We start from the raw sequence: 14,971 nt of genomic DNA, 5'->3' as shown, positions 1-14,971 counted from the left end.
TGGTCAGTTGTTTGCAAGCTCTGGTTAAAACATTGTGTTCAACGAACACACCTGTGAGTGTTTGCACACTGCAAACTGCAACAGTTTGCCCTGGAAAAGGAGAAGTGCACTATTGCACTGGTTTGTGTTAGAACAGTGATGTTAATGTGGCTATAGAAATACCAGGACAGCTGCATCTGGGTTGCCTTTGAATCGTTTACTCTACTGTAACTGTTTGGACACTGTGTTCCCACTGTATTATTTGCTTAGGGACCTGAAATACCCAAGTATATTTCCTTCATACAATTGGATGATCTTATATCCCTAAAAATGCACCCTGCCCCAGCTTCTGTTAGAGCTGATGTGTACACACGCAATGGCTAGAGTAATACTTGATTGGCTTGAGGGGCCCTATTTATCAGGGAACTCGATTAAAATACAGACTGCACATGACATCAAATTTGTAATCATTTTTCTACAGCAAGCGAGCGTTTTCTGTATTGGATGCAGGTGTTTAAAGCAATAGTGTTTTAAGGGCCAGTGCAGCACAAATTCTGGCCTTTGGGATAATGACAAGTGTTTTGCCTGCATAAACAATATAATTTTTTTTTTCCCCCTGAGGTCCACACACACCTAGTTTCCCTCAAGCTCATCATCTCTGTCAGGTTAATCAATAGGCACCGTATGGCAGAGGGTCAGTAATCAGTGTCATCGTGCCTTTAAATCGTGTTGAAAATTTGCTTAAAGCCTGGGCCAATTAACATCGAGATGATGAATGGATGGGTAGATGGGAAGAGCCTGGCGCTCAGGGGCTTTGTGAGAAGGAGATGCTCAGCTGTTGAGCAGCAGACACCAGCGAATAAAATCAGCCATTCATGTGAGCTCAGTCCACCCACTCTTAATGATAATGTCAATCTAGCAAAATATATACACATTGGAGTTGTCATGAGTTCATAAATCAAAGGAGTTTGTCAAAGGCATTCAGATTAACGAGGCAGCAGCAATAACAAGTCAAATTTGCATAGAGAATTGCCCGAATCTCAGTAAATTATGATCCTGTTTTTCATTTGATTATTTGCTAATGTCTCAAGAGGGAGAATGATTATATTAGCATGCAAAATCTACTCCAGAAGTAGAAATCCGAGGTATAGCAGACCAGCACACGATGACAATTAATCAGTTTCTGCATACTAGCATAAACGCGCAAGGCCCAGAAATGAACTCCTTTTTTTATTATTATTTCTCCTTGCTACTGATCCAAATGGTTCAGCTTGACAGAGACTTTATATTGCTTTAACAGTGTTCTGAATTGTGCCTGCAGGCAAGACATAGTTATGCAGCTATAACCAACCTATCCATCTGCCAACCAGATTGGAATTCTCCTATCCAAGGCTTCCATTAACCCCCACTGACAGCTCCAAACAGGATTAAGAATTTGAAAGCATAAAAAATAGTTGTGCTCTTCGCATAGACACACAGTGCTTCCCCCGCCCCCACCTCCCCGCACTTGGAAAAGGGCTGCATCTGTACTGTTTTATAATTAGTGTTGGGCAGAACAGCACCAAAGAAAGCCTCCCCAGTTGGCAGGGTTTTGATTTCCACCATGACGAGCAAGGCGGTACTAAAGGTAGCTCCATCCAATTGGTAGTCCCTGGGAGTGCATTTATCCGTGTATTATATCTCATTCCCAGCAGTGTTTTGCTGGGCTATGTACACAAAATACTGCATGTCATCTCACATCAAATGCTTCAATCTAGGGATTTGGTATGCATTGTAGCATGTTGTGTTTAGTGATGGAGGAGACTTCATGGGGAGAGTTAAATAGTAATAATTTTGTGGTGGTCTTTAAGACAACCTGCCATGGAATTATATTCTGTTAATTACAGGCTGAAGTTTTACATGCAAATCAGATATAAAAGGATCTCATTATAGATGTAGCCATTTGAGGAAAAATAAACTATGGAGGGCAAATCCCCTTGACAGGAACCCCTTGCTAGGGAGAAATTTTGAAGGTTACAACAAACATGAGGTTGAGTTTCATCACTTCTCTTTCCCACATTTCCAATGTCATTGTGTGACCTTGGGTAAATAAAAACAAAACAAAACAAAACAAAAATATTACCAGTCTATGGAAAGTGTGGAGGGTGGGGATAGGTATTTATCTCACCAAGGTTGATGCTTTGTAGGCTTTGGTCCTTCTTATCTTACATTGCTTGTCCAGTGCTTGTTTGAAAGGAGAGACACCTGCACACAAGTGCAAACGCTTCTATCTGGTTTTAGTTCATGAAGAAATATGTGCCTATGGGATTTTAGAATTTGCTCTAAGGAAAGAGAGTTTGTATGGATTTTTCAGCCATACTCGCTTTTTATGTCCACTGTTTTCCTGCACTTTTTTCACCCTAACAAATTCCCTCCTTCTTCTACTATGCATCAAATACAATCACTGCAGCTCTTAATATTCCCTGTGAGTGCACCACCCCACCGTCTGGATGCCAAATGCTGCTTCCTCGAGCTGTGCCCGAGATGTGCGTCTCGGTAACCACGAGAGGGTGCTCAGAGCAGCTCCTCCCTTTGTCTGCCTCTCCTGCGGCCGAGAGCGTCGCCGATGTCCTGCCGAAGTGAACTGTGCTCTGACCTCACGCGTTTATCCCTCCTCCCACCTTGTTCAGCAAGGAGAAATATATAGATATACCATTTAACTCGGCTACATTATCCTCTTCCTATGGCCCAGGCTAAACATCGCCTTATTGAGTGGAATTTGCTTCCACACAGCTACAGTTTGTCCCCAAATATGCAGGATCTTATACCTACACCTGGATTGATGGGTTCCCTATGCCTAAGAAATGAGCGGGAGTTATAAACATCTGTGCTTTTTCTTAAGCGTAATGCTTTCCAGTCATTCTGTCTTCACCAAGCGTAACTTAGTTGCCGACAAAAGTGCACGAGCAGCGCTCCTCTTTAATAGTCTGCTGTTGGAGCTGCTGCGTTGGTGCCGTGGAATGGTGAGACGCCAAGCTGTGAACCACCATATGCACTTGGCAGTCTTTGTCTGGTCTTTGTTCAGCCAACCTCTTAGCCTTGCCACCTATAAAGATAATGAATGCAAAATGGTCCTCTGCTTGCTCTTAAAATTAGATACTCAGCTTAAAGAAAAAGTAGATAACTTGATGCTTTGCAGTAACCAGGAATTTCAAAATAAGGGCTGACAGTTTGCCATCAGCACTGATTTTCCTGCTTTTGACCTTTTTGGAGGGAGAATCCTTAAAGGCTTTGCAAGGCCAGGAAAACACAGGATTTCACTGTTACAGAAAAGATTATTTGGAAGGGGGAATCGTTTTGGCAGTTGTTGTAGGGAAGGGGATGAATGTTGAAAATGCATCCAGAAATAGTGAACAACCCCCCGCCCCTCCACAACAACAAAATATATTTCCTGGAATGTATAGCATTCACCTCAAATTCCTACGCCTCTTGCACTTGATCTTTTTCCTCCAAAGCACAAAATTGAAAGCCTTACTTGAATTAACCACTTACTAAACTGTATTTCATGAGAAGAAAAGAGCAGCTTTTATGTTTGACCTTCCTTTTTGCAGATATGTGGTTCTAGCTTGTATGATTTTACGATCACAGTCCTTCCTGAGCCAGATTTAATGTAATAACTTGGTCCTTGGCTGAGGCCTCGTATGAAAACTTTTAAAAGCTTGCCTCTTACAGCGATTTATCAGGCCTGTTTAGGATTGATTTCCATTATAAAACCCTGGTTACAGCATCCCAGATGTCATGGTGCCCTGTGAGTTCTATATCTTGTTTTTTCAAAAAAAAAAAAAAAAAAAAAAAAAAAGGCTGGTTGGTCTGCAAGCCTTGATTTACACCAAATCCTCAGGACCAATTTATGACATCCTGGGTGTTTTTTCCCCCCACCTTATTTGCTGTTTTTCACAAACAGCTTATGCCCCTGCCCTACCTCTAGGCTGCACCTTTTCCTCCCCTTCAAGAGAGCTGCAGGTGTGTGAGCTGCCCCGACTGTGCCTGGGCGTGCGGACGCACCGCTCCGCGGCGGGCTTCCCGCAGCCTGCTTGCTTGCTGCGAGCCGCACTTTGCCGCGCTGTCCGCGGGGCTCCGCTCCTCCTCTGCCAACAGATGCCACTGCTGTCTGCTGAGCTGTGGGGCTGGAAGCTGCCTCAGAGAGAAACCGGGCAGAGCAGCGCTCTGCGGAAGAGGAGGTTATTTGGGGGATGAGGGGAGAAAAGTATGGGATGCAAACTTGCACCTTGAAATACTGCTCCAGAGCTTGCCTGCAAGTAACTGGAAAAACCACCCTTTTACTGGCAGAGCTCTCCAGAAGCAGTTTTTCTGTATCTCTTTAAAACCTGTTTAGTTACTCACTACTGAATGTGTGGGAATGTGGCCTCAGGCTATGAATACTCTGGTGATCAAACTGATTTTAGATGTGTTTGTGGGATTCCCCCGAAGCTGGCTGTTACTCCATCACACAGAAGCTGATCCTGTGCTAGGGAACGTGGTGCTCCAGAGCCACTCACCACGTCAGCCAGGACAGGATTTTCCCCCCTGTACCCAGCAGTTTTTAGCCAGAAGTGTGCTAAAGATTGTGCATGTCCTGAGATAAGCTATAACCTATATTTATTCTAAAGCAAGTAATAACTGGTTTTGAATATGACATTAACAGCACAAAAGCTCCTGGTGGCCCTTCTGTATTCATCCCAGAAAGACCTTCACAGTTCTTCTTTCCTGTCCCTATCCCCATGTATTTCTGATGCTGTCTTTCTGGAGGTGGTAGCTTAAGTTTCACATGGGTCTGTTTTTCTGGAAAGGTGAAGGAATTGTGTGTGTACGCACATAGAGTCATGGGACAGGAATGAAAGCCGTAGCCATGGTATCAAACTTCCCTACACAGATTAGACAGACAAAAAGCAAAAAAATAAATGAAAACATCTCCAGTCCCCACCTCCTGACCACCTCATTCACCAGCATTTAGCTAAATGAAATTTCTGGGTGATTTCTGGCAGCCCAGCAGACTCTGTGCAATTAATAAGTTAGGCACATTAAAGCATAGGGGCAGAGAGGACAAGTGCACCCATTAACAGTCTGTAGTTTTCAACAGGTTCCACTATTTTGAGTCGTTACGTTGGAGAGTTCAGAAGCAGTGATGTTGCCATACTGCTCAGACCATCAGTTCACCTTTCCGAAGAGGCCGTTACTGGTAGTTTCAGTATAAATCCCCAAGCCCAGGCATCTACAACGGATATCTGCACAGTGGTGCATTGTTGTGTTGAGGAGGAGAAATTATTTCTCTGCCATAACAAACCATTTGGCTTAGAAGTGCAAGTTAGCCTCCAGTGGGTGTATGTGTAAAACAACATAGCCTCTGTAGCTACAAATACTCTTTCTTCTCGCAGAATAATATTAGGGAAAAGAACTGAATTAAAGCTTACTTTCTTTCACAGAATTCTTCTGAGAGAGAAGACTGTAATAATGATGAGCCCCCTAGGAAGATCATTCCTGAGAAGAATTCACTTAGACAGGTATGTGATCAGTCTCTTTAAAAATGCAATAAAACTTTCTAAGCTACCTGAATCCTAAAACGCTTTTGGAAGCTAAAGTCTGATTTGTGCTCATGGAAATCCTTTCTTCCCTCCTTTGAAGTCTGAGCAAGTTGCATTGTACCCGGGGAAATCAGAAACGTGGGCTGAGATTTCACAAGGGTGCAGTCTGACACTAAGGAAACCTAGACTGTTCTGTGTAGTGCTGTCACCTGTGACTTTCTAGTTTTACCTTTCCCCATTTGCTGTTCCTCAAGACCTCTTCAGCCTTTTCTTCTGTAATTGTTCCTGTCCTCTTTGTCATATATTTTGCCTTGTTTCAGATCTTGCTTTCAAGAATCTCAAAGGGTTCTACAAGAGTTAAGTTTTCCATTACTGTGGAAGGTAAATTTTCTTAGAGATGATGTCCAGCTTAATAATCTGAAAAATAACCAATTTTTCTTCTTAATTCATATCAACTATTACTGGGTAGAAAGGAGAAGGGGTAGTCTGATAAACATATTTCTTTGTCCTTCATATATAGTAAAGCAAATTTCTAACCAGTTCATCTGAAGAATCACTTTTATAATCGCCGTGATTGACAGAGGAAATTGGCTTATGATTTCTGGTGGATTTGGGTAGGATGTAGCAGCTTGCCCTTCTTTCTCCCCACTGCAGCTTTCAGGCAGCAGAAGCAAATATGTGTCCATGCCTCAGCTGCCCCAGTTTGCTGCCTGGTGTATCAGGGTAAAACTGTTGATGAAGGTGATTTAAGTGAATACCTAAGCCACAGATTGAAGCAATTGAGGAGCTGGACCTCAGCCACAGGAGAGGCAGCCTCAGCAGAAGAACAGGGTGGTAATACAGTGCCCTACTGCTGCTATTTCTAAGCAAAATTGAGAGTCAGAACCATGATAGAATATCTTCTTGATATAGCCTGTTTGTTCTCTTAGCTAACGTGCTTTATAACGTACTGTGTTAGGAGTGTTGGATTCTGTGGGAATGGATGCCATGTGAAGGTCTAGGTGTGGCTAAGGCACAGGTCTATGGAAATCTTTTTGACAAGAGGCAATATACTTGGATAATGAGTAACACATCAGATATTGTTGAGAAAAATTACCTTGTAGAACTGATTAAATGCCTTATACCAAACTTGAAATGTTTTTGACATCCAGCAACAAACATGAGAGCCAGCAGAAAGGGACAAGCGTCTAGAAGGTGTGTCTACCAACACACCAGAAAACATTCTTTTTTTTTTTTTTTAATTCTTAGCATTACCTTACTGATGACAAGCCTAAAGAGTCATTTGCTGGACTAGTTTGCTTAAGGTTTGAAAAGAAAAAGGCATATGTCTTTTCTTTAAGAAAAGGTCCATAGTGAGAGATGTTAAGTCAAAAGGAACAGTGGTTACCTGTCTTGTGTGCCTTCTCATCCCACTGAGTCCTTCCTCATGGTTATTGGCTAAGGGGGTGACAAATATTCACATGAGCAGCGTTATACAGATCAGGAAGGTGTGGTTTCTTGAGTTGGGCTTCTTTCTATTATCTGTCAATCTTCAAAAGCATTCTTGGTGTCCGTGGAAAGCTGTCTGTCTTGTGGGCCCACAATTCACCATAACTAAGGTGTCTTGGTATCAAGAATACACCTTAAAACTGCACTGTCCAGTGGAAATAATTCATATGGACATCATTTACAGCAAAGATGATCAGCTGTTTTTCAGGATATTGTTAAGATGTTGTATCACAGTCCATATCTTTGTCTGTGCCCAATCTTTGAAGTGACAGATGCAGGACACAATCCTTGGGTCTTTTGATTGTTGTGTGGCACCTTTTGTGTTGAGAACAGTGTTTGTGGACAAGTTCAAGCTGGAGTCTTAAAGCCAGCACCCTCATGTCTACGTCTTAGGAGGCAGTTACCCAAGATTTTGTGTCTGTGGCAGAAGGAATTTTGGATCTTTACACATAAGTAAAAACCATCTTATCATTTTGGAAGCTCAGATGAACTCCTTTTTTTCTCTATTAGCGATTGGCAAGAAGCAGTCAGTTAGAGTTTTCTGACTCTAGGTGCGGGATTCAGACACATGCAGCCATAGGCTTTCTTCTGTCCTAATGAATGAGTAGATACGTGTAGATGATACTTATTAGCAAGATGTACAACTCCTCCAGGAAGGTGTGCAAAGTGGCTACCTCATGTTAAACCTGTCTGTACTTTGGAAAACCAGAATGATATGATCTGCAAATGCTGTCAAGCAGCGATACACAAAAAGTGCTGAATGCACTTGTACCAGCAAATGCTACTGGTACCTTAGTGGAAGGATGCTAACGTGGTAAATATTGAGTGTATAGTTTCATATTTTCTGTCATTCCCTTGACATATTGCTGTTAATATTTCATTATTGGCAAACATGGACATACCTACCAGCATGGAAGAACAGACTGTGTATGTGTGCGTGGAGAGGGCAGGAAGTCTGTTCACCTAACGAGTCTTTCTAGTGGGAGTGTCGTCAGATTGAGTCCTTTTCTGATGGTTTAGTTTTAGGAAATGGATGAGATACATCAGACCACTTCAGGGAAAGCATGGTGTCTTGACCTGTTTAGCTGAGAAGGTTAAGTAAGGCGCGTTACCTTGTCTTGCCTTGTTTGCTGTGCTGGTATGCAGCCTTTGCCATGAATGTTGTCTCAGGTAGGTTTGTGGCGCAGACACACCAGAAGGTGTAGGTGGTGAGAAGTCGTAGTGGTTACTTCAGCTTCCAAAGTTGGCAGCAGGCTGAAGACCCCCATTGCTTAGTACTGTGGACCTCTTACTAGGAGAAATGTAATTTTTCTGTTGATTGAAATGGCTTTTGTAGAAGGGCGTCTTCAGAAGACCCAACAAGTGGAGCTGTGTTCCTGGCGTGCTGGAAGTGGGAGGCATGGCCACTCTTAAATGCGTGAGGGGCAGCAAGGCAGAAGACATGGAGATTAGCACTGGGAAAAGAAACAAAAAAGATAATGAGCTTGACACTGTTAGCTGGAACAGTAAAAAGATCTAAGCTATGACAGATTTTGAAGTAAGGATGCAAATATTCAGTTCTTGCTGACTGCTTGATTTGACAAAATTAAATTTTGAGGGGGTAAACGGAAAATCATAGTATGAAAACAGACCTCAGAAATAAACAATGACAAGTGGCAAAAGTTTTTGGCAACTTTATTTAAGCTAACAAACGAATTTTCACACTGCAAAGTTATAAATTAATTTTAATAGGCTGATCCAGATGGTCCATTTGGAAAATGGATAGCTTGATCTGTTGAAAATTAAACTAAATTTATCTCTCTCATACTTCAAACTGAAGTAAGCGTGAGAAGAGTGCCCATTAAGTCCAGCTCATACAGATGGACCGGCAGGTCACACATGGGACTAATCTGATTCATTTTAAAAATAAATGCATGAGTTATTGAATCAGGTTCCTGTTTCAAACCCTGTGTGTGTGTGTGTGTGTGCCGCCCTTTCAAAGGGACTCGCAAATGCTTCAGTGCCTTTTTAACCTGTGTGTTTCCATTTTAATTCAACTTCCTTGCCAAAAAACATAATTAGTTTTCAGTGCCTATCATTTAGTGTTAGACCCAAACGCTAGATTGATTAGGTCAGGCATTTGTTATTTTAAGGGCTACGTCTCCATTCTTCATTTATGAAGAACATGAGCTCAATAGTCTTGCGGAGAGAGGCGGCCTTTAGAAACGGCGCAGGGGAAGCTCTCTGGGGGCCCCTCCAGCCTTTTAGCTTCTGGGTGTTTTAAACAGAGCCATGAATGCAGATTTGTAAATTTATTGCAGTGCCATCTGGTTTTTTTGCAGGAACCGTATTATTGTTGGCTTGTATCTGTCTATTGTGGTGGTCACTCCCCGGGAGCTTGCCCTCGGAGTCCGAGGGAAAGTGATGGATAGGGGGGGGTCAACATGAAGAGGTCACAGGGCAGCTGTCCGGGGCTGCCCTGAACTTGATTACCCCACTGGTTTTTAAAGACGATGGGCACAATGCAGGTTGTTTAAAAACCTTCCCTGCCTTCTCTTTGGCAGAGTAAGAATGAGGTGCCTTTTGCTGCCGTGGTTTCTTCTGTGGGCAAAGCTGGGGCAGGGGGAAGCGCTGTCAAAGGTGCCTCGTGGGGAAATGCTGGCAGCAGCGAGATTGCCATAACCTGCCTCCTGCAAACCGTGCTTTGGGCTCTGCTGCCGTTCTGCAGAGCTTCCAGATGAAAGTCCAGGGGAAAAAATCTCTGTGTGCTACCCCATTCAAACAGGCCCCATAGCATTTTCAAGACTTTTCCCTGTTAGCGTTTTGGCACAGAATATTGCCTGCATTCAGTCTCATGGATTTTAGATCTTTTTGTAAAATTACATGTAGCACCTAAAACATGCTGTAGGTGCTATTTCAAAGTTAAAACAGACACAGTCTGCTCTTAAGAGTTTGCAGTCAATATACAAGCAAACTGTCAGCAGCAGAAAGCAGTTAAAGCAGGCAGAGCAAAGGAAAGACAAAAAGTAGTAGCAATCACTGTTCACTTCTCATGGGTGGCTTCACCTGCTTCTCAAGATGCCTCTGCTCCAGGTATAATCTAAAGCTCTCCAAAAGTCCTTCTGCTGTGCAGAGTTCATTCCCTCTTTTCAACTGATGGGGAAGGTTACAAAGTGGGGAGGTTGTAAGGGTCCTGCAGCTCCCTCCCTTGCTCCAGGGAAGGGGTTTTGTAGCTCAAATTTTCCTCCTCTTGGAGAGCCAGCTGAGAGGGGAAGTACCCTTTCTGTAGGGTTACCCTGTTTACCTCATCTTTTGTGCTATAGGTGTTTGCTAGTAGGGAGCTGCTGGTTGAAAAGCCTCCTGAAGTGGATAGAAATACAGGATGTAATGCACAGGTCGTGCATTTAGATTTGTTCTTTCTGTCTTAAAAAAAAAAATGTTTTCTGTATCCCTAAGCAAAAAAAAAAAAAATTGCTCCCATTTCTCCATCCCACTTAATGCGCGTTAAAAGACCAAGCGAACCTGGGTTGTGCCAAAGTCTTAAGTTACAATGGGAATGCTGCCTTGTGGCAGAAAGGCCACTGGGTTCTTTCAGCATTGGTGCTAACAGGAATCTGTCACCCCGCTGCATTTCTGCATTCCTCTGTAATTGAGTAAATTGCAAGTGTTGTCTACTCCCCCCTGCCCTTTGTATCCACGTCCACTTACCATCCGAAGAACGTGGGCAGTGATAAATAAAGTGCTGAACAGGGCTCTCAACTCTTTGAAAGCAGCGTGTTGCCAGCCCCCTAGTTATATTTCTTTAAGTGTTTATGTTTTTCTGTATTCTTTCTCTTGTGTGGCTGGAACCCTGGGGATCCAAAGCCATGAGAGAGGCCAAGACGCTAACAAAGTAGCTGTCCTCTTGTTAGCTTGTTCCTTTCTTCTTTAAAAAACAAGATGAAAACCATCTGGCTCAGGGCATTACATTTTCCTCCCCCATGCACCTCTATAGATGAAGAGTTTCACCTGCAGTGAGGGTTTACATTGATTAGGGAGGGAGCAGTAATTCAAGCCTCCATCCACTTCAGTGATACTTTGCAGTCTTTAAAGGTGCTGACCCATTGAGTTAAACTGTCAAGGGAGGATAAAAAAGGAGCTTCATCCCGGGAGGTAACAGCTGCCAGGTTTTCAACACCTTGTGCGCTGCTGGAGAAGTGTCACAAATTGTCAATGGAAAGAAAAATCACTTGGCTGCCATCTTCCCTAATGACGAGCCTTATAAAATGAAAGATTTAAGGGTTTTTAAATCAGCAAGTAGCTGTCAGAGAGAAAAAAAAAATCCTGAGGGATTTTGCACAGTGGTCCCAACAAGATGCAGATTCAGCAAATAATGCATCCAAGGTGGACTAACCTGATCTGATCGGGATGGGCAAGGTTGTCTTTGCACAGTGGGACAGGAGGGAAGGGAAAGAAGCAGCAGCACAGAAGTCTAGCATTACTGTGTCTGTATTAAAAAGAAAAAAAATAAAAAGTCTGATTCATAAGCCAGTGAACTGAGAGAAGACATACTGTATTTCTGCTCTTTTGAGGACAATTTGTTTTCAAGCAGCTACCAGATGGCTAAATACCACGACATTTCCTTTTTCTTTTCTTTCTTTTTTTCTTAACAAGAGATCCAGTTCTCCTTGCTCTTTGTTTTTGTTTGTTTTAATGCTTTTACTTTGCTGAACAGCCCTGTGGTGTTCGGGCACTGTGACATACTCTTTTTCTCTTGCATTGATGGATGAGGAAAAAAAGATCTTGAGCTTTAATGTAATTTCAGATAACAGGCAGATTGGAATAAGGTTTTTTGTCTGTATTGTCTTGAGGTTTTTTTTTGTTTTAAGGGCCTTTTTTGCTGTTTGTTTTAGGTAAGTCATTTTAATTGTACTGAGTAATTAGAAGGTACACACAGCCAAGGGAGCTTTGTTATGGTAATTGCTCAAGAAAACCCACTCCCCAGCTACCATTGCCAAGTGTTGAGACGCTTCTTCCCTCTAGTGGCAATATTAAGGACTCTGGCTTTCACAGTAGGCAAGGTGTAATTGCAATATGACAAACTGTGCTTTAGGGAAAATCCTGTAAATGATCCAGTTTTTTGTTTGGCTAGTCTTTATTTTGTCTTATGACTTTCCATGGAGACTACCTTTCCCAAGACTGGGCTATGGATAGCAAAAATTTAGTCTTAAGAAAATACTCAGAGCATATCACGGGTAATGTCTTACAGCTTGACTTAATTCTAGTCTTCTTTTTAATTACCTGTTTATAAAAACGTTTTTAAATTTGTTGAGATTACTTAATTCTTTCAGAAGCACCTAATTTGAAATAAATAAATAAATTGCATTTATTTTAAATAGTCCATGTGAAAGACCTTTAAAGGGTAATTAATGCAAGTCTCCTAAGACTCTAAGTAAGATGAAAGCGATCTTTCCAAACCTGCTAGAGTGATTTGTTTATATAACTTCCCACTTCTGCTGAATTCTTCTGAGTCTAATAACTTTTTTTCTAACCGTTTGGCAATTTGTGCTTAGCTACAAAAGCCCTAGTTCAAAAAGAACAGTTTAATAATCTTTTCCCTGAAAATGACTTGAAGGGAGACTATGGGTTGTGTCTTTTTGCTGTGTTTTTATTAGTGTTATCTCTCTCTGATAAATCATGTAATTATTAACTATTGGGGGGGGGGATCTTATTGAACTCCTGGGTTGCAGCTTCTATTAAAAAGTGGAGTTTTGTTCAGGGACTGGGGATTCTCAGGATAAATGGCCAAAGAAATGGATTTCTGTTGGCAAAAAAGCTGCACAAACACCGCTCTGCTTTGGGTTCAAGACTTCAGGTTGGCATTCTGTGTTCATCCGAAAGCTGGCATGGCTAGAAATGTTTGTGTCAAAGAGCAGGATTACCTTTTATTAAAAAAAAAGAAAAAAAGAAGTGGGTCTATCAGACCAAGTCAGAGAAGCATTAGAAAAATGTAACCAAAGACACTTACGGAATGAGATCAGATATAGCTCTATCTTTAGTGAACTATAGTCTAGTGTCTCTGTGGCATTTTAAGCCTTCGGCTGAGAATGAATACAGCTTTGTGGTTCCCCTGCTTCTGACATGATTTGGTGCTGCCATATATTTGTAGATTTTTTTTTTTCATTAGAGCTTGTTTTGCTATAGGGCTGCTTAACGCTGTTCTCAAACGGCTTTTGCAAGGTTAAAGGAATGCAGCTTGGTAACAAGTTTGTGTCATTTTAAATATATACCTCCTAGTAAATAAGGAGGAGCCTTGCAATCAATCCCTTTTAGTGTGTTATATGTTTCACCTGACAACTAAACCCTCTATTGATTAACCATTACTTTGTTAGATAATCTCGTGTCATTGAGCCACTGTAAAAATTAAACTCTTTAAAATGTTTTACCCTAGCAGCAGTGCGAAAATTGAAAACTTGTTCAGAATTACAGCCAGCTTCCACAAAGAGGGTAGTTTTCAACAAACTGGTTTATGTTTGCATGCTTTATTTGCAATATAAAAACATATTAAAGCACTCCAACGCAAAGCTATCTGCCTGTGGCGTTGAACCAGGCTACCGTTTCAGAGTGCTTTCCCATGGCGAAGAAACCTCTTATCTTGATGAAAGGTGAGGAAAAACTTGAACAGTTTTGGTGCAAGCTAGATGAGATTCTTAAAAGGGTTGAGCTATAAAGGTGAAGGGAGAGATTTGCTTTTCCGAGACTTGGATTCTGGTTTTGATTTTTGTGTTTTTCTTCTAGACTAGTCAGTGATTCCATGGGCACCTGAACCAATGAAAGGAGATACTGTGACGCTGCAGGGTAACATGAGACATCATCAAGTGTTTCACCTGAAGTGTAGAGCTCTGAATTACTACTTGATGATACAATATTCATTTTTCTTTCGTTCAGATCTACTCTACTAGTAACCGTTAGCGTATGAACACAACTGTGAGAGTACCATATGAAGCCAAATGTCCACCTATGCCAGCATCTTGTGTCTGAGGGTAGCCAATAAGTGCTGCCCGTGGAGATACTTTGGAACAGGGCAACCATATAGTAATACTTCCACAATGTATTCTCCCAGCTTCTTATGACCTGTGACTTCATGACTCAGATGCAGTGTCTTTGTATCAGTATCAATACATTTCCTTTGAAGCCTACTAAGTACAGTGACTCACCTTTTTTTTCCCCTGGACTTTAAGGAAGCTAGGTTTTCTTCCAAGTTTTTGCTTGAGACCTTTTCGAATATATTGTAGAACATCCACATGCATCTTCTCTGGCATCTATCATTTTATTCATTGCACAAAGTGAGTGCATTCTTCAGTGAGAATGTGCAAATAAGAACAGAGGAACTTTGTAACTTTATGAACGCAGTAATGGACATTGAGCTGCTGATCGCTGTTGGTATGTTTTGCTCTCAAATCTGTCTGAAATGGGTTGATTCCATTATACATACTCCTTTTAATTTTTCCCCCCCCCCGGCTTTTTTGAGGAACAGAGCTACTGAAGGACTAAATGGTTGTCTGGTAATTTAGCAGTTGCATAGATGTTTACTTAGTAAAATTACTGTACAAAAGTTGATCCTCACAATAGAAGTATGTTCTTGTCCCCATTCTGTGGGTGAAAACACTGGGAAGGAGAGATTTAAGCATTGTGGTATTGTTATCTGAGGACCGAGAGGCACTAAGAACACAGGAACGCCAAGTTGGTCAGACCTGTGGTCCGCGCAGCCAATGCGCTGTCAACAACAGTGTCGGTGGAAGATGCTGTCTAGGGAGAGCAAACAAGTCTGGCTACTTTCTGTGGTCCATTCCCCTCCTTCTCCTGCAGCCTCCACAGCTGCTGTGCTAGGATGTCAAGGGGATATCCCTGCCAGGTACTCTGTGGACCTGCTGTCTGTGAGTTTGTTTAATCTCTTTTTTTGCTTGCTGATGTTGTTTCCGTCC

At 42.0% G+C, this 14,971-nt stretch overlaps 1 protein-coding gene across 16 annotated transcripts in view; it reads left to right on the top strand.

Annotated features, from left to right (window-relative positions):
- Nucleotides 1–14,971, top strand: part of BTRC (beta-transducin repeat containing E3 ubiquitin protein ligase) — a 124,360-nt gene that overhangs the window by 42,875 nt on the left and 66,514 nt on the right. For 12 of the 16 annotated variants that reach the window (XM_064514141.1, XM_026102879.2, XM_026102877.2 and 9 more), the window contains one exon: nt 5,442–5,519. The exons of the other annotated variants lie outside the window; for them this stretch is intronic. In XM_064514141.1, the coding sequence (XP_064370211.1) occupies nt 5,442–5,519 (78 nt within the window). The remainder of the gene's footprint in view (nt 1–5,441; nt 5,520–14,971) is intronic. 16 annotated transcript variants of the gene reach the window in all.

The sequence above is a fragment of the Dromaius novaehollandiae genome, chromosome 6 (genome assembly GCF_036370855.1).
Source record: "Dromaius novaehollandiae isolate bDroNov1 chromosome 6, bDroNov1.hap1, whole genome shotgun sequence".
NCBI classification, from domain to species: domain Eukaryota; kingdom Metazoa; phylum Chordata; class Aves; order Casuariiformes; family Dromaiidae; genus Dromaius; species Dromaius novaehollandiae.
The sequence above is the reverse complement of the archived record's forward strand: the minus strand, read 5'-3'. Positions and strand labels throughout refer to the sequence as shown.